We start from the raw sequence: 27,947 nt of genomic DNA on the forward strand, positions 1-27,947 counted from the left end.
TCCAAACCCAGCTCTGTCCGTTTCTGGCTGTGTAATATTGGGCAAGTCACTTCACCTCTCTGAGCAACCTCAGTTTGCTCATCTGTAAAAATGTATAATAAAATTGCTTTGTCTCATAGGGATATTTAAATGAGGCATTTGGACCAGTGTGTGAATAGGAAGCACTAGGTAAGTGTTAGTAATTGTGATTTCTCAGCCTCTGGGTCTGTTTATTTCTCCGGGTCTCTCACTTTCTCCCTGCTTGCATCTCCATCTTTGTACAGTGCCCTGCATCTCTTGCAGACCTTTTCCATATCTCTCTAGGCTGCTGTCTCTTTCTTGGCCTTGGCTTCTCTGCCTCTGTCTTCATTCGAGCCCTCACAGCCTTTACCTTCCAGCCTGTCTCCAGGAAACAATTTCTCCCAGTTTTTAACCGCCCTAAGGGTGAGGGTTGAACTCATCACAGCCAGGTGTCTCCCCTCTCTGCAGCCAGACCTTCCTTCTCCCCATCCTAGAGGACTATCCTCCTCCCTTTAATTCAGCCAAGGCAGGTTCGAATCTATTATAATTTATTATAAATGGATACAAAATCCCCCAAAGTGTGCGCAATAGAACGAGTTCTGTGGATAAAACAAGGCATGCACTTCCCCTTCCCCTTGGCTTTCTCTCCCTCTGGGGGCTCAGAAGGTAAAGACAGGAGCGATGGGGGATGGGCATGCGGCAGGTGAGGGGAAGCGAGTGTGACAGCGAGAGGGATGGGGCGCAGGGGAACGGGCGGTCCTCAACGCTCACTGGCGAACCTGGAAGGGATGCGGCGTCAGCGCGAGCGCAGGCACAGCTGGAAAGGCCGCGGCAAATTGCAGAGGCCGGAGCTGAGCGGGGTCAGGTCGGCGTCCTCGGGCGCCCCCAGCGGCTCCAGCAAGAAGCTGCAGGGTGGCGGTGAGGAAGAGGAAGAGCTCCCCGCGCCGCAGCGACTCGCCCAGGCACAGCCGGCCTCCCACAGGGAGAAAGGGTGGGCAGGAGCAATGAGACAAGATGGGGTGAGGGGCGCCCTCAACTTTCAAAGGAAAACATGAGAATAATGGCTGGGTACTCACGGACCCATCCATCTAAAAGTCTGGAAAAGACAGTTTAAGTAAATCGTGGACCTGCTGCAAGTGCAACATTGCAGGGGTTCGAGTCCCAACTCTGACAGTACTAGTTTCCTGATCTTGGGCAAGCCACAGTTTCTGGGTAGGTACCTGAAATGGGGAGGGTAATAGTGCCTCATTTTGTTGTTGTGAACATATATAATGCTCTAAGCACTATACTGCTATTAATTTAATCCTCTTAGTAACTCCAAGAGGTGGACCTTTTTATGATCTTCATTTTATAGATGTAAAAACCGAGGCACAGGGACGTCCCTCGTGGTCCAGTGGCTAAGACTGCGCACTCCCAATGCAGGGGGCCCCGGTTTGATCCCTGGTCAGGGAACTAGATCCCACATGCCGCAGCTAAGAGTTCGCATGCCGCAACTAAAGATTCCGCATGCTGCAGCTAAGACCTGGTGCAGCCAAATATATAAATAAATACATAAATAAGTAAATATTAAAAGAACAAACAACACCGAGGCACAGAGAGGTGAAGGAACATACCCAAGGCCACACAGCTAGAAGATGACAAAGCTGGGCTCTGGTAGCAAAGCCCAGCTCTTAGCCACCACTCTCAGAGGTAGCACCTGGTGCACAGTAGGCAATATAGTAAGTTACCTATTATTATTCACCCCACCCCATTTTCTAATACTGAGTTAAACAGGAAAGATTTTTTTCAGCCGGGTAAAGACCAAAGCCAAGAAAAACCAGGACCACTTCAACTGCGCCACCCAGTGGAGAGACTGACAGTGACCAAGTCCAAGTTAAATTACAATATTATCTTGACTCCCTGCCTCCCTCCGTGGGGATTTCAGTTGCTATCGGCCTATAGGAGCAGAGTTGGGAAGGAGAAGGAAATGTCTTTGCATATCCAAAGCTGAGGATGGGATGGGACGAAGAAGTGAGAGTGTTTGGGGAGTGGAACTAGGCCTGGGGAATGCAGGTAGAATACGGGGCCAGAAAGACTGGATCTCGTCCCTGACCACTCTCACCGGCTGAGAAAGGCATGAAGGCAGGGCTCTTCTTGAAGGACTGATTGGCAACCAGAAAATGCTCAGGGTTGAATTCCCAGGGCGTCAGAAATTGGCTGGGGTCGTAGTGGACTGCATTAAGGAGGGTGATGATATCCGTGCCCCATGTGGGTGGAGAGGCAGAATCAGTGGTGTTAGAAGGGCTGGGAGGTTCCCAAACTAGGATTTCCACTGTGCAGAGCTGGGAGTCCTGGGGACATGATAAGGGGTGGTGGAGCATAGGACTCCACAGGGGTCCAGGAAGTCTAGGGTGTGGGAGTCTAGGGTTCCCAGTGATGGGTGCTGGAAATGGTTTTGTTGGGGTCTGAGCCAGGGATGCAGGATACCCCGCTTGTAGGAACAGATTTGGGGTTCCTGGGGTGGGAGTGCGGTCTCTGAGAACAGTATTTAGGTACAGGGGCTCCCCAGGATGAGGTCTCAGACCTTGGGGATTTCAGAGAGGGTCTTAGGAAAGGATCCTGTCATAGGGAAGAGGTCTGGGGTTCAGGACGTGGTCTAGTCCACTATGCTGTGGCGTACGGCTGAGTTTCTGGATTTAAGGGCCTCAGATGTCTGTTGCTAGGGCTTGGGTTGCCAGTTGCTAAGGTCCGGGGTGCTGATTGCTAGGGCCTGGGATATTCCTTGCTAGAGCCGCAGATGCCCGTTGCAAGAGCCTGGGATGCCTCTTCCTAAGGTTTCAGGTGTCGTTTGCCAGGTGTCCAGAGCACCTTGGGTAGCAGGAAGCCTTGAAAAGTCGTGTCCCGAGTGACGTGGTGTGGAAAGCTCATGGGATGACGTCTGCGAAGCGCTGCACCTAGTGGATCACCGCATCTGTGTAAGGCATGGCCGCTCGGTCCTCCAGCGCAGGCAGCCACGCGCGTCCCAACACGCGGTCGATCTCTTCCTGTACGCGGGCTGCAGGTGGAGGGGGGAGCGTTGTTGAGGGTATCAGCAGGCTTGACTGTGCTGAGAAGAGGTGTGTGACTGCGTGTGGAAGGGGTCCAGTCAATGCTTTCCAGTCGGGGGGCGGGGCGCGCTGCAGGGATGCATGTGAAGGTTAGCCGGAGCTTCGGAGGGAGGCATTGAGTTCAGAGATGTAGGTGAGGGCGTAAGTTTCGTTCGTGCCAGGGCTCCTAGGGGCGGGGTTGTGCGGAGGGGGTTCGGGGCTGCTTAGGGTCCAGGCTCCTGATGGGATTAACGGCGGGACTTCGAGGACCAGGGCTGCAGGAGGATGGATGGAGTGAGTGGGGTGTGCGGGAGAGCTGAGAAATCGGGGGTGAAGCAGGCGGCAAAGACCCAGTCGGTCTCCGCACAGCGTCCTGGAAGCCAAGGTTCCGCGAAAGACCCAGAGGTGGGGTTTGGGGAGGCGGGGTCGCAGACTGTGAGGTGTGGGCCGTTCAGACTGTGTGGGAGGAGATGGGTTCCTGGGGAGGCCCGGTGGCTGAGGCTCTGGGGCCGGGCTCTGGGCGGGCTGCGCGAGTTGTGTGGGCAGGGTCAGAGGTGGGCGGCAAAGCAAGATCATGCGGGCGGGGTCTGCGTCCCGGCAGACCCGGCAGGCTGTGTGGACCGCGGGGACCACGTGGGTGGGGTCAGCCTCCGGTGGGCTTGCGGGTTTGGCTGTGCGACCCAGGCGCGAGCTGGAGGCTCTCACTCCAGACACACTGGGCTGGAGCTCATTGTTTGTGGGCGGGGCTTCGAGGCGGGAGGAGCGGGTGTGCTCTACCGCGCCGTGTGGGCGGGTCTCCCCACCAGGCTCCCGGCGCTCGCACCTTGCACTTTTGGATACTTCATGAGCGCAAGGAAAGCGTGGCGCAGCGTGGTACCCACGGTCTCGGAGCCTCCAAAGAGCAGATTGTGTGTGGTCATCAGCAGAGTATCCATGTGGAAGTGGCTCAGCGGGTCCTGCTTCTCCTGCGGGGGATAAGAGGTGGGGATGTGACCAAGGCCGCGGGGAGATCCTGCGGGCTCGGATCCTGTGCGACCCGTTCCCCACAGATCTGCACAACTGCTACTGGGTGCCACTTCAGCCCCTCCTCTCTAACTTTCTTTCCTTGGGGGAGCTGGGGAGCGCGGAAGGGCAGGGTAGGGAGAATCTCAGCCGCGGGGCCCACAATAACAAATCCTTAAGGATTTCTTAAAGAGCTGTTAATTGGCGGAGGCCCCGAGTGGCCCCAGCAGAGCCAGGTGTTCCAGCTTCACTTCCCGGATGTGGGGAGATTAAACCCAAACGCGCTCAACTCGGGATCCTTGTTGGTTTGAGGCAGGATAGCAGGTCAGACCAGAGATGAGACTTCCAGGCAGGGCTTACCTGTGCCATCTTGGTAAGGAGCAATCAATGACGTCCCGGGGAGAGTTTGGGTCGAGGGAGGCCTGGTGGTCACAGACACTGCGGGCGATGAGGTCCTTCATGCGTCCGAAGTTCTGGAAAAGGTGTTGGTGCAGCCCGGGCACCCAGTCCAGGAGGCTCGGAAAGATATGGTACCGCTGAGGATGGAGCAGAGCTGTAGGGATTAGGAGGAACAGGCAGGCAAGGAGGTAGGGTGCGTGTGTGTGTGTGTGTGTGTGTGTGTGTGTGTGTGTGTGTGTGTGTGTGTAGCGTGGGGCGGGGGCTATGTGTAGGTGGAGCCCCTGTGGAGTGGGCAGGGCCGCATACCTCGGGGGCGGGGTCAGACAGAAAGGGGCGGGGCCTTGCAGGGCCAATCGCAATTCCTTCCCTGCCCACTGCTTCCCCTATATCCCTGGAAGGGCTGGACCCCCAACCCTCTCGCCCGTGGAACTAGGCCTCCTGACCTCTCCCCAGGGGCTGCTCATGATTTGGAACTTGTCATTGATGGGGTGGATAAGGGTGAGCAGACGCTTATCGTCGTAGTCGAAACGGGTGCCGAAGATCACGGAGCAGATAATGTTGGACACCGAGCGGCTCAGCACAAACTTGGGGTCGAAGGGCTCGCCTGAGGGTGAGGGGCTAACGGGTCGGGGAGACGCAGTGTGCAACACACCAGACCCCAGGCGGTAACACCACTAGCAGCACAGAACACAGGCTCCTGGCCACCTAACATGCAGCATAACAACACCCCAAAAGTATCTGGCAACACAGCATACAACACAATATTACACACAGTGTCTGACAATACAGTGTCTGGCAATACCAAGCTGCCGTACAGGATATTCTCGGCAACACAGCTCACAGCATACACACTACACCATACACACAGCATACAACACAATATTACACACAGTGTCTGACAATATTACACACAGTGTCTGACAATACAGTGTCTGGCAATACCAAGCTGCCGTACAGGATATTCTCGGCAACACAGCTCACAGCATACACAGCACCATACACACAGCATACAACACAATATTACACACAGTGTCTGACAATACTACAACCTCACTTGGCAATGACACACAGCAGCACAACCTAACACCCAATGACCTGACGACCCAACAGATCACGGAAAACAACACGAAAACAACACATTCCTGCATTAGCCATTACATGATAGCTCGGCCCAGCAAACTGAACCTGGAGTTAAATAGACATAGTTTGGATCTTGGCTTGGACTCTTAGTCTAGGCATGACCTAGGCGAACCGACTTCCCTTCTCTGAGCCTCAGGTTTCTCATCTGTAAAATGGGTGTGTTCTGGAGGGTCTGGTCCGACGGTCAGTGGCTGCTCCAGATGTGTGCTCAGGAGCTCTGCATGTGTCTGGGGGTAGAGGGGCTGCTCTGAAATCATCTCTGTCCACACCACCTTGTCCCCCTTTTTCCTAGTTCTCCCAGTGACTTTTAATCCCTCCCATCTTCCTGCATTATTTGCATGGGTCCGGGGCTCACAGCCAGCTGCAGTGATGCCCTGAGTGGGTTCCTTGGGAACCCCACCTCCCCCTCCTATAGGCTCACCTCAGCTCTTCTCACTGTGGCCAGTGGTGTCCATTTGCCCTGGATTGGGGTGAAATCTTCTCCATTTTTTGCCACTGGGGACCCTGAATCTGGTTCTGGGTCTGGTTTGGGGTTACAGAGCTCTGGCAAAATGAAGGGGCAAGGATGGGGGCAGGATCTCTGTCCTGGGCAGAAGTTTTCTCATTCTCTGGGGGCCCATTTTCACAACTCTTCTCACCCTTTCTGTCTTTTGCAGCTTGTCTCTGAAATTCTGTATGTGTCTCTCTTTGCTTCTGCTTCTGAAACTTTTTGTCTCTTTTTATGTCTCTGTCTCTCTCATTCTCTCTCCCTTTGTGTCTCTGGGTCTCTATCTTTCACCCTCTATTCTATCTCTAATTCTCTTTGCGCCCTTTCTCTTTCTCTCTGCTTCTTTCTCCCTGTAATCTTTCTCAGTCACCATCTTCTCCTGACTGTCTGGGTGTCTCCCTGCCTCTTTTTCTTTCTGTCTCTCACACCTCCAAGAGCTGGACTGCAGTGGACAGGACTGAAGCCAGGCTAAGGTTGAAGGAGGATTTGGGAGAAGGGCGGGGCAGGCAGAAGGCTCAGGAGAAAGGACCTCAGACGTGAATGGTAGCCCCGCTACTGCCCACGTACACCTCTGATCTCTGGTGGCCTTAGCCTTGCAGCAGCTTGAAGCAGGGTTTCAGTTCCCAGCCAGTGATTGTGGTCAGTTCGCGGTGGTGAGAGCACCGAACCCTAGCCATAGACCACCGGTCAGCGACAAGGCCCCTGGCCCTTCAGCTTTGCAGAAAAGAATTCCCACAAAGACGGAAAGTAGTGAAACAAGTAAAGTAGTTATTAGGAGAAAAAAGTACAGTACGTGTGGATAGACACACGGGCAGACTCAGAGGTCATGCCCTTGTGGCAGTTTAAATCACTTATTTCTTCCAGGTTTCCTTTGGCCAATCATTTCGATTTGCCTGGCTCAGAGTCCGTATTCAGTTTATCTCAGGACCCTGCCCTATGTGCGTGCGCATCTCTTAGCCAAGCTGGATTCTACCAAAGAGGTCTGTGGGCAGTTAGCATCACTTACTGTGGGGTGGCGCCCCTTCCCATTTTGACCTCGAAGGAGTTTTTCTGTGCATGTGTAGTCAGGGAGGTCTCCTGACTTAGAGAATGAGAAATAAGTGGTCTCTTATCTTCTATCTGGGTAGGGCCCAGCCTCCTCCCTCAGTTGTCCTGCTATGCTTGTCTTGGAGTATTGGTCCACAGGGAACAAATCTCCAATTGCTTTACCCTGGGGTGGGGTGGGGGCATTTACCTCCTGCCTCACCTCCACCTCCGAGGCTCTCTTAAGCTCCCCACCAGCTCTGTCTGCTCTTGGGTCCCACCCCAGAAACTGGCCGCAGTTACTCAACTCCTTGCTAGGTCAGAAGGGCAGATTGCAAAAACCTGGAGTTGGGCTAGGACTCCAGTTCCTGGAGGTTAGGGTTGGGGAGAGAACCCCAGAGGTCAAGGGTCTGGGAGGCCAGGTGGAGGTGTTGGCGACCCCCCAGGTCCGTTGGTGGACACGATGGTAGTTTTCCCATGGGGGTGGGGGAGGAAGTGCTTGGAGGTTCTGGGGGATTTGACACCCCAGTCCCAGGCATATGTTGGGATGGAGGTGGGGCCCATGCTATTATTTAAGTCCCAGAAAGGCAGGTTGGGGCAGGTCCTGGAAGAGGGGTGAAGGCTTGATTACGGGATTATGTATTTCTAGTTTCCCTCAGCATCTACCCCTACTTCTGGGGGAAAGGAGCAGTACTGGATCTACCTGAACCCCATAAGTGACATTTCCCTGACGCTAGAACTGGGTTGAGAGGGGCCTGATGGGACTGCCTTACTGGGGAACTTGGGATTCACGAGAAGGGGAGTTTTAAGGGGCTTTGAGTTCTTCTGGTGGTGTGACTTGTTCTCCTGCTACAGAGGGAACATGGGGTAGGGAGGGATGTATTGTGAGTTTCCTTAACCTTGGCACTACTGACATTGGGGCTAAATCATTCTTTTTGGGTGGGGGGGACTGTCCTATGAGCGGTAGGATGTTTAGCAGTATCTCTGGTCTCTACCCACTAGATGTCAGTAGCAGACCTCCGCCCAGCTGTAAGAAAATCAAAAATGACTCCAGTCACTATCTAATGTCCACTTGGGGGCAAAGTCCAACCCAGTTGGGAAACGCTGGTGGAGAAACTGAAACACACCAAGGGCAGCTGCACCTTCCTCATCTCTAATTAGCCTCTCCTTGAGCCCCAACTGTTACACTTTTTCCTGCTCCCTCAAACCTCCATGACCCTTTCCTTCCACATCACTCTGCTGATGGTCCCATTTCTTATGCCATAGAGAAAATAGCAATCGGAAGAGAATTAGCCACTATCTCCACCACTACGCTCACTCACCTACCAGAATCTGAGCCACATATGTGCCTTCCGGCTTGCGGGATCTTAGTTCCCCGACCAAGGATCAAACCCATGGCCCCTGCAATGGAAGCACAGAGTCCTAACCACTGGACCGCCAGGGAATTCCCATAAATGTTTTTATATTTTCCCTGTCCCAGCCCTGGAATCAACCACTTCTCTAAAGAGTCCTGATTCCTTGTATTGGAAGATGGTATTTAGAAACCAAGATCTGGGTATTAGCTGGGCTTATTGCTAGTGGGATATCCTTGCTTTTTGGCCCTCTCAGTGGACAAAACTTGGAGAGTTCTCTCTTTCTCTCTCAAAAACAATTCATATTGATATCTCTGATTTCGATCTAACACACAGGGTCCATTCTAGCTTTCCCTATTTGAAAATTCTTTTTTTTAAAAAATTAATTAATTATTTTTTGGCTGTGTTGGGTCTTCATTGCTGTGCGAGGGATTTCTCTAGTTGAGGTGAGCTGGGGCTACTCTTTGTAGCAGCGTACAGGCTTCTCATAGTGGTGGCTTCTCTTGTTGCAGAGCACGGGCTCTAGGCATGCAGGCTTCAGTAGTTGTGGCACGCAGGCTCAGTAGTTGTGGCGCATGGGCTTAGTTGCTCCACAGCATGTGGAATCTTCCCAGACCAGGCCTCGAACCCATGTCCCCTGCATTGGCAGGCAGATTCTTAACCACTGCACCACCAGGGAAGTCCCATGAAAATTCTTTCCTTTCTAGCAAGAATTTGACTCTCATTTTTTTTTTTTACAATATATTTACTTATCTGTTCAACTTTCATATGTACATAAAATAGTCTCACAATTGCTCACCCATACCCAGTAAGAAATAAATTTACTAACTAGAGTGTAGTATTTGTGTACAGTTTTTTTTGTCTTTAGACATACAATATACAGTCAAGTTTCTTTTTCCCAAAATTACTTCAGTTAGTTCTTTTCATCCCCACCCTTTTTAAGTAAAACAGTTAGGTAAATACAGTATATAATTGGTAATACAGTTAGGTTCAGTTGTTACAGTTTGTATTCCATTTTGAGTTCCCCTACATCCTGGTGGATTTTTAAAATTTACATATGATAAAATTCACTCTTTGTGCTGTACAGTTCTATGGGTTTCAGCAAATGCATAGAGTCGTAATCCTACATACTCACAGTGAAGGAGGTGTTTGAGGGACCCTGAGTCCCATTATCCCTTTCTAATTCTATAATATATAATAATTTTGCTGACCCCAGAACTGTGATCAGATGTTAGCCCAAATCCTGGATCCCATGAAAGAATAGAGTTTTTAGCAGTTTTTCTCTTTCTTGTGTTCTGACTGCAAGATCTCCTGCTGCAGAAGAGGCACTGGAGAGGTTGCAGGAAGAGTTCGGAGAATTGTTGAGGAGCCCCAAGTCTACAGTGTCATAAGCTGCGGGGAAGGGAGACTGAAGGGCAGAGTGAGGGAGAAGCTGAGGGGTAAAGGATGGGCCTGAATAGTAGTTTCAGTGGGAAAAGTTTTTGCAAGTGTTTGGCATGGGCACTGACCAGTCAGAATGGTTGCCAGCCTTTGACAAGAGTATGACGGCCAGAGTCTACTGGGTGATTCCGAGCACTAGAGCTGCTTGTTGAATAAATGAGCTGCATATTGAATAAATGAATGAACTGTGTTTTTCATTTGTTTGTTTTGGTTACATGCTCTCTAAGCACCCAAGTGCTCCTCTAGGTTGGGTATCAAGGAATAGGGGGAGTTTCGGGATAGACGTCCCAGCGCTGGCGTCACCATCCCACAGTGGAAGGGAACTCTCTGAAGGCTCCAATCTCCTCTGCACTGTCCATGAGAATGTTTTCTTCCATGAGAACTTTTCTTCAGAACCTGATACCTGGACAGCACCACTCTGCACCTGGGTAGGTGGGCTGTGCACAGGGGCCATACTAGATGCTATGCCTGGGGAGGGAGGATGGAGTAGCCCCAAAGGACACAGCTCCGGGTTTTCAAAGGAATCAGAAATTGGGAGTAGTTAACACACCAGTCAGAATGGCCACTGTCAAAAAGTCTACAAATAACAAGGACTGGTATGGGTGGGGGGAAAAAGGAACCCTCCTACACTGTTGGTGGGAATGTAAATTGGTGCAGCCACTATGAAAAACAGTATGGGGATTCCTTAAAAACCTAAAAGTAGAGGGTTTCCCTGGTGGCGCAGTGGTTGAGAGTCTGCCTGCCGATGCAGGGGACACGAGTTCGTGCCCCAGTCCGGGAAGATCCCACATGGCGCGGAGCGGCTAGGCCCGTGAGCCATGGCCGCTGAGCCTGCGCGTCCGGAGCCTGTGCTCCGCAACGGGAGAGGCCACAACAGTGAGAGGCCCGTGTAATGCAAAAAAAAAACCCTAAAAGTAGACTTACCATATGATCCAGCAATCCCACTCCTGGGGATATATATGGAGAAAACTCTAATTCGAACAGATACGTGTACCCCAATGTTCATAGCAGCACTATTGACAATACCCAAGACGTGGAAGCAACTTAAATGTCCATCGAGAGATGAATGGATAAAGAAATTGTGATATACATATATATACAGTGGATGATTACTCAGCCATAAAAAAGATTGAAATAATACCATTTGCAGTAACATAGGTGGACTTAAAGATTATCACATTAAGTGAAGTAAGTCAGACAGAGAAAGACAAATACTATATGATATCATTTATATGTGGAATCTAAAAAAATGATACAAATGAACTTATTTACAAACCAGAAATAGACTCACACACATAGAAAACAAACTTACGGTTACCAAAGGGGAAAGTGGCGGGGGGATAAATTAGGAGTTTGGGATTAACATATTCACACAAACTATATATAAAATAGACAAACAACAAGGAACTATATTCAATATTTTGTAATAACCTATAATGGAAAAGAATCTGAAAAAGTATATATACCTTACGTATAAATATATATATAATATGTATAGCTGAATCACTTTGCTGTACACCTGAAACTAACACAACATTGTAAATGAAGAAATTGGGAGGATTTGGTGATGGAACCAGAACTTGGTTGACTCAAAGTACTCTTCTAATACCATGTGAAACACATTTTTAAAAATCTGCAAGCTGGGTTTAGCTCCACAGACTGTATTCTCTGTTCTCCCGGCTCATCTGCTTGCCTCATTCCCTCACTTCATTAAGGTGTTTGCTCAAAGTCTCCTCACAGAAGCCTGCTCTGAACATTCTATCAGAGAGAGCCACCTCCATTCCTCTGCAGCTGTTACCTGCTGTATTCCCTGAGGCACTCACTACTCCCTGACATTAGAATAGACACGTGTTTATCTAGTTACAGCCTCTCTGCCCTCCTAGAAAGTAAACCCCGAGAGAGCAGGACTTATGTCTGTTTGCTACTATGTCCACGTTGCTTGACGCATAAGTGCTCGAGGAATGTTTAGTGAATCAGTAGATGTTATGGAGGTGTGGACTCTGGAGTGAGGCAGACCTGGGCATGAATCCCAGCTCTGCCTCACCCTTTCTGGGTGTCCTAGATAAGGGACCACTCCTTTCTGAGCCTCAGTGACCTTGTCTGACAAATGGGGATGTTGGTCTCTGCACCAAAGGGTTGTTGAGGGAACTCAGTGAACTCAAGCATGTCACAAGCTTAGCAAAGCACCTGACAGTGTGAACAGCTGGTACCTGAGAACTGTTCTTAATCTTTCCTGGGCCTCCCAAAGCCCAGGTAAAGGTACCCTGATATTCTCTCCCTGGGTGAGGCACGGATGAAAAGGGAGGGAGAATTCCAAAGAAGAGGCTGAGGTGCTTTGTTCAGTGTCAGTTTACAGCCCTGAGGCTGAGTTGTGCCCCAGTCCTGAACCTTTCCTCTATGTCAGCGGCAGGTGAGGGTGAGAGGAGGGGTGGAGAGAGATGAGAGTTCCAGTCCCACCAAGCGCAGCCCAGCTCTGAGACCCCCTTGCCACCCCAGGAAAGCTTTAGAAAGGGTTTGAATCATTGCATTCTAGAACCTGAGAATCCCAAACCCACCCCACTGACATTAACACCTGGATTCTTACAGAAGGGAGCGAGAATAAATTGCCCCCATGTCCACCAAATCCTTTCCTGAGCCTACGTCCTTTCCTACATCTGCCTGTGGGAATGCAAGGTGGTACTATCTCTTTCCCCTCTGCTCCTGGGCACAGGGAGCTCCCTGAAGAGAAGAACACTCACATCCCCCCATTACAACCCTGGGGACTCAGAGACACTCCCCCTCATTGTTCCTCCAGCCTCCCTTTGGCATGTTAAGGGTCAAGGGCCGTGGGAATGTGGCTTCCTTATTCAGTCATAGACTTGGAGAGTTGGCCTGGGGTTGAAAGCGGAGATAGGAGAGCTGATGAAGTGAAGACAGACTTAAGGAACTGGGGATTTGAGTGGGGCAGACGGAGAGGAACTCCCCCCTCCTTCTGGGAGCACATCAGTGCGGGTGAGAACTACCTATTAAGCGGTTCCACTACGCAGAGCAATGGTGGCTGGATTGCAGAAGAATACGCAAAGGAGAAATCGAGAGGAGCGCCCACTTGGAAGAAATCAAACAGCCACAGATGTTCCATCTCAGCAGAACAGATGACAGGTGAATATTCCTGAAGGACTGCGAGGAAAGTCTACACGTGCAGGAGCTTCAAAGAAGGGGGAAGAAGCGGGGGAAGGGGCACAAATCAGAAAAACACAGGAAGACATCAGGAAGGGAGTTATCACACAAGCTGACAGTCAAAGGCACACTCCGGGAGGTGGAAGACCCCAGAGGTGAGAGTGAAAGACAGATGGAGAAGGGGGCCTGATGAAGCAGCCCAAATCACTTGCTGGTCGTCTCTCAGGTCCCTAGGGGGATTTAAATGTAGGGGGGAATGGACCTAGAGACTGTCATACAGCGTGACGTTAAGTCAGAAAGAGAAAAAATACCGTATGTGTGTGGAATCTAGAAAAATGGTATAGATAATATTATTTGCAGAGCAGAGATAGAGACACAGATGTAGAGAACAAACGTATGGATACCAAGGGGGAAAGGGGGGGTGGGATGAATTGAGAGATTGGGATTGACATATATACACTATTGATACTATGTATAGAATAGATAACTGATGAGAACCTTCTGTAGAGCACAGGGAACTCAACTCAGTGCTCTGTGGTGATCTAAATGGGAAGGAAATCCAAAAAAGAGGGGATATATGTATATGTATAGTTGATTCACTTCGCAGTACAGTAGAAACTAACACAACATTGTAAAGCAACTATACGCCAATAAAAATTAATTAAAAATAAAATAAAATAAATGTAGGGGGAAGGATTTGGGTATTCAAGGGCTTTGAATGCTGGGCTGAGGAGCCCAGACTTTGTTTCCTAGGTCCCTAAACAAGGATGCTGAGGGATCTCACTGTACACAATGTTTAACTCTTGGTTGACTAGTCAAGACGAGCCTAGGAATCTCCTGGCTGAGAGCGGAGGCAGAGGGGACCCTCACGATGTGCATACTCAGAGGATGAAGGAGATGAGTTTACTGGGGAATTAGGGAGTGGTGCAACAGGGGAGGGATGACTTCTCTCTGTGACCCGGTCTCCAGCATCACGGACCCTGTCAATTTCTACCCAAATCACTACTTACCTCCTCGTCTGCCTCTAGTCCCCAGCTCCTAGGTGGAACCAGAAGAATCTTCCTCAATACGACCATGTCACTCATTCATCAAGTCAACAAGTATTAATCGAGGACCAACTAACTACAGTTGACCCTTGAACAACACGGGTTTGAATTGTGTCGCAGGTCCACTTGACTTGGATTTTTTTTTTCAGGAAATATGTACTGTATGTACATGATCAGGGTTAGTTGAATCTGCAGATGTGGAACTGAGGATTCGGAGGGCCGGCTGTAAAGTGACAGACGGATTTTCCATTGCCAGGAGGCAGCTCCTCCAAACGCTGCATTGTTCAAGGGTCAACTGTAGTTACTGGGAATACAGCAAAGAAAACAGAAAAAAAAAAAAGAAAGCCCTGTTCTCACGGAGTTGACACTCTAGTCGGGCTGTCTCCTGTGTACAGCTATGAGAATTTTTCTAGGGTCGATTGCCGGAAGTGGAATTGCTGGGTTGCAGTGTATGTGCAACTTGAACTAGGCTAGGCATTGCCAAATTGCTCTGCAAAGTTAGCTTAACTAATTTATACTCCCACCCACAGTACATAAAGATTCCTGTGTTGCCCTTCAATATTTGTTCCTATCAATTATAAACTTTTGCTATCTGATGAGTGTGAAATATCTCGTTTTAATTTACTTTTCTCCAAATGATTACCGGGTTGGGCATTTCGTGTGTGTATCGGCCACTCCCTTTCCTCCTCTGTGAACTGCCTTTTAATACCTTTTGGTTTTTTTCTTGTTGGTTTATAGTTTAGTCTGATCACTAATCCTTTGTTGGAAGGGCCAGTCCCCCTTTTTTTTTTTTTTTTTTTTTTGCGGTACGCGGGCCTTTCACTGTTGTGGCCTCTCCCGTTGCGGAGCACAGGCTCCGGACACACAGGCTCAGCGGCCATGGCTCACGGGCCCAGCCGCTCCACAGCATGTGGGATCTTCCCGGACCGGGGCACGAACCCGCGTCCCCTGCATCGGCAGGCGGACTCTCCACCACTGCGCCACCAGGGAAGCCCCGGGCCAGTCCCTTTTAAAAGCTCGTCTGACTGGGTCAGGTCCTCCCAGGATAATCTCATTTATGATTAACTCAAAAGATCAAGAGATTTGGGACTCTAATTACATCTGCAAAATCCCTTTGTCATGGAATGTAACATAGTCAGGGGAGTGATAATGCCATCCTATTCATACACACCGCCCACACTTAAGGGAAGGGGATTATATGGAGGTATGGGTCATGCGGAATCATTTTCAGAATTCTGCTTGTCACAAATGTTGTAAGAAGTTAAACAATTTTTTTTTCTTCTTAAAGGAGTTTTTGGTCTCATAGATTCTACTTTTTTTTTCTCTCACTAGATTACCAGTTACCGGTTTATTATAAAGAATATTAAAGGATACAAGTCAACAGGCAGATGAAGGGATACACAGAGGGAGGTCCTGAACAAAGGAGCCCCTGTCTTCGTGGAGTTTGGGACCTGGCACGTGGACGCGTTCTGGTTCCCTAACTTAGACGCTCTCTACTGTTTTGTTTGTGTGTGTGTGTGTTTGTTGTTGTTGTTTTGTGCTTCACTCATTTCTGCTATTTGAATGCCAGGCTGAGGAGCCCAGACTTTTGTTTCCTAGGTCCCTAAACAAGGATGCTGAGTGGCCTCACTGTACACAATGTTTAACTCTTGGTTGACTAGTAAAGGCGAGCTTAGCAATCTCCTGGCTGAGAGCAGAGGCAGAGACCCTCACGGGTTTCTTTCTTTGACCTTTTAAAAAGTCTTGCTCTGTAATTATTTAAAAAATTTTTCCTGTATTGGGTGCTGAACTCATTAATTTTCAGTTTTCTTATTTTCATATAAGCACTTCTCTCTGAAGTCTGTATCCTTTAAGTATTGAGATGTAATGATTTCATCATTCAGCTCTAAGCGTTTTCAATATCCAATATGATTTCTACTTGGTTCATTCATTGTATAGAAGTATGCTTTAAAATTTCCGAGCATTTTGGTGTTTGTTTTTCCCTTTTTGTTATTGATTTCTTTCTTTTTTTTTTTTTTTTTGCGATACGCGGGCCTCTCACTGCCGTGGCCTCTCCCGCCGCGGAGCACAGGCTCCGGACGCGCAGGCTCAGCGGCCACAGCTCACGGGCCCAGCCGCTCCGCGGCATGTGGGATCTTCCCGGACCGGGGCACGAACCCGTGTCCCCTGCATCGGCAGGCGGACTCCCAACCACTGCGCCACCAGGGAAGCCCCTATTTTTTTTTTTTTTACATTGTGGACAGATTGTATTGTCTATACTATTATTCCATTAACATTTATTAAGGTTTGTATCCTGGCCTGGTATGTGGCTAGTATTTGTAAAATTTCCATGTGTGTTTGAAAATAGTGAGGGTTCTCTAAGAGTTTAGGGTCCTCTAGCTGTTAAATGGGTCTACCTAATTAAGCATCTTTTTCAAATATTCTATACTTTTACTATTTTAAAAAATCTGATTTGTCAGTTACTCATGGGGATAAGTTAAAGTCTTGTAATTTAGGGCTATATTGTTATGTGTCAGGATTTTTATATTTTCCAGGTGCATAGGTCCTTTTTTCACAATATTCCTGTAATTCCTAATAATTTCTTTTTGCCATAGTGTCAATCTTGTTTCATATAAGTATGTATAAGCCACATTGTCTTTTTTTCAGGAGACATTAGGCTGGTATACCCTCTCCTATTTATTTATCTTCATCCTTACTGTGTCTTGTGTGATTTATTTTTTATTCAGTCTATGAGTGTGGGTCATGGGGGGGTTATTAATTGCTGAGTATGGTCTGGTTTTACTTATTATTATTTTTTAGATTTAATTTTTTAAATGGAAGCATAGGGACTTCCCTGGAGGTCCAATGGTTAAGACTCCGTGCTTCCACTGCAGGGGACATGGGTTCGATTCCTGGTTGGAGTAACTAAGATTCTGCATGCTGTGCCGCAAGGCCAAACAAACAAAAATATCGAAGTATAGTTGATTTACGATGTTGTGCTAATTTCTGCTGTGCAGCAAAGTGATTCCATTATACATATATATACATGCTTTTTTTAAAAACATCTTTATTGGAGTATAATTGCTTTACAATGGTGTGTTAGTTTCTGCTGTATAACAAAGTAAATCAGCTATACATATACACATATCCCCATATCTCCTCCCTCTTGCGTCTCCCTCCCTCCCACCCCTCTAGGTGGTCACAAAGCACCAAGCTGATCTCCCTGTGCTATGTGGCTGCTTCCCACTAGCTATCTGTTTTACATTTGGTAGTGTATATATGTCCATGCCACTCTCTCACTTCGTCCCAGCTTACCCTTCCCCCTCCCCGTGTCCTCAAGTCCATTCTCTAGTAGGTCTGCGTCTTTACTCCTGTCCTGCCCATAGGTTCTTCAGGTTGTGTAATAGTATGATAAGTTGGTGTATTACTCTTTTTATATATTGATGGATTTAATTTGCTAATATTTTGTTGAGAATTTTTGTATCTATATTCATGAGGGATATTGGTCTGTAACTTTCTTTTCTGTACTATCATTGTCTTGTTTTGGCATCGGGGAAATACTGGCTTCATAGAATAAGTTGAGAAGTGTTTCCTTATTTTCTGTTTTCTGGAACAGATTGTGGAGAAGGATGCTATGTAGCTAATATACACTGTGTTGGATATTACACGTCAAAGCCTCGTTTTTAATTTATTTATTTGGCTGTGTTGGGTCTTAGTTGCGGCACTCGGGATCTTTCGTTGCAGTGAGTGGGCTCTTCGTTGCAACGTGCGGGCTCCAGAGTGCACGGGCTCCGTAGTTGGGATGTGCCGGCTTAGTTGCCCCTCGGTATGTGGGATCTTAGTTCCCCGACCAGGGATCGAACATGCGTGCCCTGCATTGGAAGGCAGATTCTTAACCACTGGACCACGAGGGAAGTCCCAAAGCCTCATGGGTTTTTTTTTGTTTTTGCCCTCCTGGCATTGTCAGAGAATGTAGGTATTACAAATAGATGGATTTTCCATATAACTGGAACTGATCTTTTCAATAGCAAATGGGAAAAAAATTTTTTAAAACTGAGGTATAATTGACATACATGATATTAGATTCAGGTGTACAACATAATGATTTGTATATTTTGTGAAATGATCACCACAGTAAGGCTAGTTAACATCTGTCATATACGTAGAATTTTTTTCTTGTAATGAGAACTAAAAAAATAAAATAAAATCACTTTTAACGTCAAAGCCACGTTTTAATACTTTGTTTTGTGGTAACTTTTTGGGAACCCTGTGAACCATTTTTTCTCCATTTCCTGCTGGATCCTGCTGGACCATTAGGGGGAGAATGGAATCTTGGTAGAGGAACAAGGGGTTCTTTCCTTCCTGTTTGCTTGTTACTCTGTGAATATTACCACAGCAACAGTTCTTCACTTCAGCGGAAAGGGCAGAAAAAGCATTCTAGGCAGAGGGAACCGTCAGTGCAAATGCCTGGAGACATAAGTAATCCATGCACAGTAATAGAAGTTTGGTGAGCTTGGGGAATAGGATCTGTGTAGTGACATGTGATGAGAAACGAGATTGGGAGAGGAGGGCAGAGCCCAGGCTAGAAAGGGTCTTGGAGACTAGCCCAGGGAGTTTGGAATTTCTCCTTTAAGCTTTTGTTCTTCAAACTGCAGGTCATAATCCATTAATGATTCATGAGCAGCTCGAAGGGCTGCAACAAGCATTTAAAAAATAATAAAACAAAAGAGAAGAGAAGACTCTCTCTATCAGAGTGCCTCTCATGAGTAAAAAAGCGCTGCTCCAGCTATACAGATATCCGTGTGCACGTGTGCGTACAGGTTTGCACGCGTCCTGGGAGCAGCCATATGTGGAACAACCTGAACTTGAGTCAGGGGTGATGTGACATCTAAATGCCCATCCTTCTACCTCCTTTCTCAAAAACATTTCTTCTGAGAATCACCCCCTTCCTCCAGAGTTCCTCTGGGGGCAGGGGCTCCATCTGAATCATCTCTGGAACCTCAAGAGAGGCACACTGGAATCCAACTGTCTTTCATCCAAATCTGCCTTTGTCATGTCCTAACGGTGTTACTTTGAGCAGATTCTTTTTTTTTTTTTTGTAGACAAGAATGTCTTCTTTTTTTTAAAAATAAATTTATTTATTTTATTTTTGGCTGTGTTGGGTCTTTGTTGCTGCGCACGGGCTTTCTCTAGCTGAGGCGAGCGGGGGCTACTCTTCGTTGGTGTGCGCGGGCTTCTCGTTGCAGTGGCTTCTCTTGTTGCGGAGCGCAGGATCTAGAGCACAGGCTCAGTAGTTGTGGCGCACGGGCTTAGTTGCTCCACGGCAGGTGGGATCTTCCCGGACCAGGGCTCGAACCCGTGTCCCCTGCATTGGCAGGCGGATTCTTAACCACTGCGCCATCAGGGAAGCCCTAGGCAGATTCTTTAACCTTCCTCTGAGTCCGTGTGCTCATTTGTAACCAGGATCATCACAGACTCACCTCACAGACACTTTATTTGGTTGAATGAGTGCATGCCTAAGTGGTGTTATGGATTGAACTGTCAGGAAGGTACTCTAAAGTCGGAACTCCCAGTACCTCAGAATGTGATCTTATTTGGAAAAAGAATCACTGAAGATATAATTAGTTAAGATGAAGTCATCTTGGAGTATGACTGGTATGCTTATGAAAAGATGGCCAGTAACAAAGAACAAAATAATGTCATTTGCAGCAACATGGATGGACCTAGAGATGATCATACTAAGTGAAGTAAGTCAGAGAAAGACAAATACCATATGGTATCGCTTATATGTGGAATCTAAAAAAAATGGTACAAATGAACTTATTTACAAAACAGAAATAGAGTCACAGATGTAGAAAAGAAACTTATGGTTACCGGGGGAAAAGGGGAGAGGGATAAATTGGGAGATTGGGATTGACATATACACACTACTATATGTAAAATAGATAACTAATCAGGACCTACTGTATAGCACAGGGAACTCTACTCAATACTCTGTATCGACCTATATGGGGAAAGACTCTAAAAAAGAGTGGATATACGTATATGCATAACTGATCCACTTTTTTCTACGCTTGAAACTAACACAACATTGTAAATCAACTCTACTCCCATAAAATTAAAAAAAAAAAGACGGCCATGTGAAGAGAGACAAACACAGGGACGACACCATGTGATGACAAAGACAGAGTTTGGAATGACACAGCTGCAACCCAAGCAACTCCAAAGACCAAGAGCTGCAAACCACCAGAAGCTAAGGAGAGGCAAGGAAGGATTCCCCTACAGCTTTCAGAGGGAGCACGGCCCCGCTGACACCTTGATGTTGGACCTAGCTCGCAGAACTCTGAGACAATACATTTGTGTTGGTGTAAGTCACTCAGCTTGTGATACTTTGGTCTGGCAGTTCTAGGAAACTCATACAAGGGGCTCAGCATAGTGTCTGGCACATAGCAGGCACTCCACACATGCTACTTGTGCCTGTCCTTATGGCAAGAGCAGGATTCTTGTTTTGGTAGAAGAGAGTAGTGAAAAACAAGCTACCCAGAAACATCACCACTGTCATCCTCCCATTCCTGCAGCCACTGAGTTTTAAAGCTCAACACCAGGCTATGTTTCAATCTTCAAATAATTCCTGTGAGGAAGGAGACCGATGAGAGACTCAGGAAGGCCCAAAGAGTTAGCAGCAAAGCCTGGACCAGAATCCAGGGCTCCTGTTAACATCTCCGCCCCAGCACTGTCTCTTTGCTGGGCTGGGTCACTGGCTCTTCCAGAGCAACAGAGCTGAGACTGCCCTATCTGGACAGGTGAGATCGAGGCATTGGTGGCTAGAAGGTGACTTCTCTTGGCACCTTTGGTAATGCCTTGATGGACTCCTGCTTTTTTTCCCTTTTCAGGTGTAAGTTTGAGGACTCTGGAGATTAATACTTGTTCTCGCTTCCCTCTCGTCTCCCTTCTTGCTGGGCAAAGACTTACTAGCCACTCTATCTTCCCCTGGAGATATGCCTCATTGGCAGAACCCAGCTAGTTCCAGCCCCTCTTTTCCTCTCTTGACTCTTCCTCAGAAGGAACTTTCAGCTTGGAGATCTGACGTTTGCCACCAGAGGGGCTGGGAACGCAGTTCCCAAGGATGTGGCTAAAGGAAACTCTGATGCTAATACTCTAAGCATCAAGAGTTCCAAGCATCAGTAATTCAAATGTTCGGAGTCTAAGGTTCTGGGAATCCGAGATTCCAAGATTATGAATTGTGGACTCTGCAGTTCCAAGAGTCGACCGTTGAGTTATGCCACAATTCTAAGATTCCCCCAGGTGAGGTTTCTAGAAACCTCTTAAAGTGACATGCACAGGAATGGATAAAGTTTGATTCTGACTCTGAATCGTTGAATAGTGTGTTTGTCATAATAAAGAGTGTGACCCTGTGGATCCTTATTTCCCTCCAATGAGTAGGAAGCAGCTAATTTGTGGAAACCGAGTTGCCAAACACAGATCATGGAAATTGAGAAACTTGAGAATCATAGCCTGTTATGAAACTTGCAGGGTTCAAAGGACCAGATTTCCTCCCACTTGACCTCAATCACTGGTCCTTCAAGTGTGGCAAGTTTTGTGGATGCGAGGATCTGTGTAGCATTTAGATCTAAGGTTAGATCTAACTCTAGATCTAACACAAAGATCTACAGCTGATGTGTATGAATGTTCAGATTGTGCAATGCTGAAGGATGCCACTTCTAAGGGAACATACGCTAACTTATCTGAGAGTAAGCAGGTGATTCAGACCCTCACAGATCCCAGATCCACCAGAGAGAGCCCCACCTTCAGAAACTCAGAGGAAATGTGACTTCCTGTATACACTCAGGAGAACATGCACTCATATACTCGAATGCCTGCATGCACACACGCGCACACACACGCACACACACAGACATGGCTGTGCTGCTACCAAACTTCTCCTGGAATTTTCTCTGAAAGTGTTTCTCTCTCCCACCCATTTCATTAAGAAGTCTGACTCCTGTCCCCAGGTCTGACTCTGATCGGACACAGTTGCCTTATCTGGTGTTGGGCACGAAATATGCTCTGGCATCCGAAGTGTGCGTGAGTGGGCAAGGGTGTGGGCACGTATGTAGCGAAGCCAGGTCAGCTGCCTGTCAGGGCTCTGGAAAAAATCTCCTGGACAGAGCTGTTCAGATTGTGTAATAGTATGATAAGTTGTTGCTTCTTCACTTGAGAAAGGGGTGCTTTTTAAGAATCTCCCTAAATGACTGTGGGCTAAGTATGGCCATCCCTATACAGATATGTGTTCATGTACTTGCTGAGTACTTACTTGTGTTCTGCGGGACCTCAGATAGAGACTTAAACTCTCTGGACCTCATCTTTGTTACCTGTAAAATGGGCATGAATACTGTTCCCCGTGACATAGCTTTGTGAGCGTTAAGTGAGGTGAGTATATGACGCTTTTAGCATAGAGCTGACACGGTGTACTTGCTCAATAAATAATATGTTATTGTTACTATTCAATGTATAGTATAAGGTTTCTTTTCCTCTCAACCCACCTCTAGCAAGGTGAACAGAGTCCGTTTGTTTCTTCCTCTCCTATCCACCTTGCCCCTTCCTTCCCCTGACCCCCGTCCATCATCCCCCCATCCTTAGCCCCGCCCTTCCCTCCCCCATTTGCTCCTCCCACCAGCCCCACCCTGGCACAGCCCTGGCTCACCGGGGCAGGAAGCTCATGGTGTAGTTTTGTGGGATGGTGACAAAGCCCACGTGTTTGGGGGACACGTCGATGTCCTGGGGCGACTGTGGGGACTTGAAGTGGAAGTTCTGCATGATGGTGGTGAGGAAGAGAAAGAGCTCCATTCTAGCCAGGTCTTCTCCGAAACAGTACCGCTTTCCTGAAGGAACAGGGGGGAGGCATGGAGGTGAGTCTTGTTTTCATTGCTACCTGCACCCCACTACCGACCCCCGGCTGTATTCTCCCAGGGAGGATGGGCTGGAATATCGAGGCCTGAGAGACTTTCAAAGAAGTTGCTACTCCTCTCTGAGCCTGTTTCCCTAGAACATGGGGTGGGGTGAAGCAAAACAGGCTGTAGCAATGGGAACTTTAGGTGCCCCTTCTCCTCAAATACACACTCAAATATGGCTGCTGTGCCATCGCCTTTCTAGGAATCTGAAGAATCTAAGTGACCTTGGACAAATCTCTGACTCACTCTGGGCCATAATATTCCCCATCTCTGAAATGGGTATGATCATCCCTTTTCTTTTGCCTGGGCCCAGGTTCTTGGTAGTTATGGGGGTTGCAGCTGGTTGGCTCCAAGGTATATGGTAAGAGGGACTTCCAGGTTGGAGAAAGATACTAGGTTACACCTTAGAGATGAAGGAGGCCCCTGTTGGTGTTGGCCTGGCAGTGTGTCTTACCGATGGAGAAGGGCACAAAAGCATCAGTCCTCTTAAACTGCCCCTTCTCATCCAGGAAGTGCTGGGGGTTGAAATCTCGCGGGTTGGAGAAGAGCTTGGGGTCTCTCAGCATGGAGCCCAGCATAGGGAACACTTCGGTGCCCTGGCTGGGAGGAGGGAGGGGACTTTGATAAGGTGGAGTGGGGGATGGGTGTGCTGAAAGCACCTGGGGGTGGAGGGGTAATTTGTGTGACCTAGGTGAAGGGAAGTGGGAGGCATGGGAGTTGGGGTCCTCTGAGGGAGGAGCTTTGGGGGACATGAGATTCATGGTCCCGAGGCAGGAAGTTTGGCAGCCATGGGGTTCATGTCCCCTGAGAAGGGAAGTTTGAGGAACATGGGCTCTGTGTCTCCTGGGGCAGAAGTTTTCACAGACATGCAGTTCATGTCTCCCAAGGCAGGAGGTTGGGGGAACAAGGAGGTTATGTCTCTTGAGACAAGAATTTTGGGGGGGACATAGGGTTCATATTCCCTGAGGCAAGAGGTCTGGGGAGATATGGGATTCAGGAGTCTCTGAGTGGGAAGGTGGAAGGGACACGGTCGTTGGGAAAGTCTTTGAGGGAGTGGGACAGGGGCTAGGAAGCTTCTAAGGGGAACGGAGTGCGGGGTCACAGGGAGTGGGTTGGAGATCCCTTTAGGCTGGGTGGGGCAGCACCTTGGAGAGGAGGAAGTCTCGCGGTATCCTGGGTGATTCTGCGGGCCGGGCCCATGGGGATCATGTCTCAGAATCTCTGGATCTCAGTGGATCACCGCCTCTGTGTAAGGCATCTTAGCTCCGTCCTTGAACTTGGGCAGATGGTTCTTGTCAATCTCCTCATGGGTTTTGGCTTGGGGAGGAGGGGGAACGTGTTTAGCTATTGGGAGGACTCAGGGCAGGGATGACCGTCCAAGTAGGTACAACATGCATGACATCCACGTGTGGCATGGACATAAAACATTCAGGCCGTAGGCGCTGCTGGTGCAGGGTCTTGCTCACCTGGTCCTGCCAAAGTCACCCGGGAGGTGCAAGGGGAGAGTCTTGGGGGATGGTCTAGAGGAGCAGGCAGTGGGCACTTGGCTGGTTCAGTGTGGGCCCTGGCAGGTATTTCATCACTGAGTAGAACATCTCACAGAGCTGAGGGTGGGGAGAGAAGAAGGGAAGGGAAGGACAGCTGTCAGTGCTCAGGACCCAATGGGAGTCGGACCTGTCGCAGGGCAAGGAAGGCACTGGGTTAAAGGCACCTACACAGATGTTTAGGTATTTCGATGGGGCTGGATGGGAATAGAGATCTAAGTTTTCACATGAGTTAAGTGTGAGGGACCCTGTCCAAGAATTAAAGTGAGATGGACTGGGACACGTATCCAGGTTTCAGACGTTCAGGTGATGCTGGATTGGAGCATACATCTGGTGTTCGTATATTCAGGTGAGGTTGGGTTGGGAGACACCTGTCCAGGTGCTTAGCTATTTAGGTGGGACTTGGAAGGGGGGGTCACCTAAGTGTTTAGGCATTCAGGTGGTCTCAGTTGGAAACAACTGTGTGGATACTTAGGGAATCTGGATTGGGGGCTTCTGTACAGGTGTTAAGGTATTCAAGTGGGGCTGCTGTGCAGGTGTTCAAGCGGGGAGATACCTGTTCAGGTGTTCATATATTCAAATGGGCCAATAGGGGGCACTTCTGTAGGTATTTGAGTGAGCTGGGCTGGAAGACACTTATTTGGGTGTTTGGGGAACAATCTGTCCAGGTGTTTACATGTTTAGGGGTCTTGGTTTGGGGTACCTGTCTAAATGTTGAGATATTTAAGCGAGCTGGGTAGGGGGCACTGTCTAGATATTCTAGTGGGCTGGTTTGGGACACCTGTGTAGATAACCAATGATTTTGGTGGGCTGAATTTTCCTGCACCAGGTGTTCAGGTAGTCAGGAAGTGGGCTGAGGTGATCTCTTGTCCAGGTGTTAAGAAATTCAGATGGAAAGATAGAATATCTTAAAAGGGAGCATCTGTTAGATATTAAGGTAAGTTGGGGTGAGGACACCTGTGCTGGTGAGAAGAGAAAGCTGGGTTGAGCACATGTATCTTGCCTGCAGTGTCTATTTTTTTTCATTCTTTTTTTTTTTTGGTGGGGGGAGCATCTTTTGAGATATCCAGGTGTGTTTGGAGACTGAGTATTGGCCACCTGTCCCGGGTTCTGGTGCAACTGTTCAGTTGTCCGAGAGTGGGGGGCTGGTTTTGAGGGGATCCTGTCTGTTGGAGGATGGGAGTTTGGGGCACCTGTCTTGGTGTGGAGGGGCAGTTGGCAGGTTGAGGTAGAGGCATGGTAGAGCCAGGCTGGGACAGGTTACCTGACCGGTAGACGTAGCTGTGAACTGGAAGCTTTCCGGCATCATACGCAGCAGTGACAGGAACTCTTTCTTCTCGCAGTCAAAGCGGCCCCCGAAGACGATGGAGCTGACGACACTGGAGACGGTTCGGCTCAGGAAGAAGGTGGGATCGAGGAAGGCGCCTGGGGGATGGGGTGGGGTTAGGGAGAGACAGGGATTTGGGGGAGAGTCAGCTTGGCGGTCTGATGCCAGTCTGCGAATTTGAGGAGGGCGCGGAAGTGCTGAGCCAGACTTCCAGCCTCAGACCCCAGAGCTGGGAGGCCGGACGCCTTCGCCCAACCTGGACCCCTTCCGGGGCCAGGATGCGTGTGTCGGTGCGGGCTGTCTTCCTCCTCCTCCCCCTCGCACTCTCCGGGGTCCCCCCACTCACCGTGCGTGCCCCGGCAGGCCTCGATGAGGAAGTCCGCCTCCCCCTGGATGCGCTCCTCGATGCCGCGCTTGCCCACGCCCAAGTCCCGCAGTGCGGTGATGGAGAAGCGCCGGAACTGCTGGGCGCGCTCCCAGCTGCCGAACGCCAAGCCTGCAGAGGGGGCGTAGGAGTCGGGGCGGGGCAGGCCCAGACCAGCTGCCTGGCCCGGAGAGCGAGAGAAAGGTGGGCAGAGAGAGCGAGTGGGAGATTGAGCGGGGAGGGGAGGGGTGGGGAGGGAGGGAAAGAGGGTGGGAGGAAGCAAGGGAGGGAGGGAGGGGGGTGGGCGGGGGAGAAAGAGAGAGACAGAGACAGAGAGAGACATACAACTCAGAGAAATGCAGAAAGAGGTAGAGACCAAGTTGCAAGAACAGAATCAGAAGGAGAGAGGCAGGAAAGATACACTGAGAAAAGAGATACAGAGACACTCACAGGAAGAGAAAGAGACAGAGGAGGGAAGGAGGGGAAGTGAGATACTTGGAGATCTGGGAGGCGGATATAACAATTGTGAAGGATTCTAAAACTGAACTGGAGAAATAAATAACTGGAAAAATAAGGAAACAGAGAGGGTCTGGGAGGAGGAGAGACTGTTACCAGGAGATGGAGGCATGGGGATTTTGAAACAGAAATAATGTGAGATTCTAAGACTAAGAAAGAAGAGAGAGAGGGAAGGAGAGAGAAGCCTGGGGAAGCGCAGAAGTTGAAAAGGAGAAAAAGACAAAAAGGCATAAGGAGATAGAGGACCAGGGTTCCAAAGCAGAAGTTCCAAGAGCTCCTAAGAGATACAGAGAAAGAAGAGACATCTAGTGAAAGAGAACAGGGAGATAGGGGAGAGAGAGGCAGGGAGAAGCAGAGATGCAGAAATGCTAAGACAAATGAGAGACAGAGGGGGCGGCAACAACGAACAGGAATGGGGACAGAGAATGCCAGAGGAAGTCAGGACAAGAAGGCTGGGGACACTGAAGCCATCAAGTCTGCCTGACCACACCCCCTGCCCCCCCCCACTCTGAGGTCCCCCTCCCCATAGCCTTTGAAGAGCCAGTTGAAGTTAGCCTGCTTGCCTCGTCCACTGAATTCCTCAGCCTGGTCCACCAGAGCCTCCGTCACAGTGTCACATCCACACAGCACCACGACCCGCCCGGGCCCCAGGTGGACTGTGGACACAGGGCCATAGCGCTCGCTGACCTGATGGAGGTGAGTGCGAGTGGTTAGAGCAGCCTCTACTCTGAACTGGCCCTGTACCCAGATCTCACATCCCGAGATGCATTTCCCTACAGGTTCTGACGGTCAAGGAGCTGGACATCCCAAGATGTGGTCTTTCCTGGCCAGGACCCTGACACTGAATCTTTAAAACTCCCCTTTCCTTTCCTATGACTCTGGTCCAACATCGTCAATTCCCAGCCACAAAGCCCCAACCAAACTGGGCAGGCCACCACCCCTATCCCATCCCACCCATCTCTCTGCCTTGGGACACCTTCATGAAGGAGTTGTACATCTGCTTGGTGTTCAGGTGCAGGTAGTTCCCGACGAAGGGCAAAGGGGTGGGTCCAGGAGGCAGTGTCCCCTCGAGCTTCCTCTACCGCCAGACAGACATCAAGACCAGTATAGTCAGACAGGCCAGCAATGCCGCAGGAAGCAGCCCTGAGGCCAGCAT

The 27,947-nt window shown here is 49.0% G+C and overlaps 2 protein-coding genes across 3 annotated transcripts; both read right to left on the reverse strand.

Moving 5' to 3' along the window:
- LOC101288313 (cytochrome P450 2F5) lies at window positions 1-27,947 on the reverse strand. Its single transcript, XM_004271259.2, is given in 12 exon segments — window positions 1-905; window positions 907-973; window positions 2,096-2,245; window positions 2,850-2,912; window positions 2,915-3,034; window positions 3,889-4,030; window positions 4,428-4,447; window positions 4,450-4,603; window positions 4,910-5,070; window positions 26,258-26,410; window positions 27,319-27,478; window positions 27,768-27,947. Coding segments are annotated over 12 exon segments (1,479 nt in total). The 3' UTR covers window positions 1-796.
- Window positions 19,171-24,353, reverse strand: LOC117201810 (cytochrome P450 2A13-like). 2 transcript variants are annotated; one of them, XM_049703346.1, is made up of 4 exons: window positions 24,186-24,353; window positions 23,495-23,640; window positions 22,794-22,971; window positions 19,171-19,454 (listed from the first exon to the last, which is right to left on the reverse strand). In XM_049703346.1, exons 2-4 carry the CDS (start codon window positions 23,616-23,618, stop codon window positions 19,364-19,366), a joined length of 393 nt encoding a protein of 130 aa, XP_049559303.1. In that variant the 5' UTR covers window positions 23,619-23,640; window positions 24,186-24,353; the 3' UTR covers window positions 19,171-19,363. The 2 variants fall into 2 exon arrangements, with proteins under 2 accessions (XP_049559303.1, XP_033286802.1); XM_033430911.2 differs by having other exon boundaries at window positions 19,171-20,720.

The sequence above is a fragment of the Orcinus orca genome, chromosome 20 (assembly GCF_937001465.1).
Source record: "Orcinus orca chromosome 20, mOrcOrc1.1, whole genome shotgun sequence".
NCBI lineage: Eukaryota > Metazoa > Chordata > Mammalia > Artiodactyla > Delphinidae > Orcinus > Orcinus orca.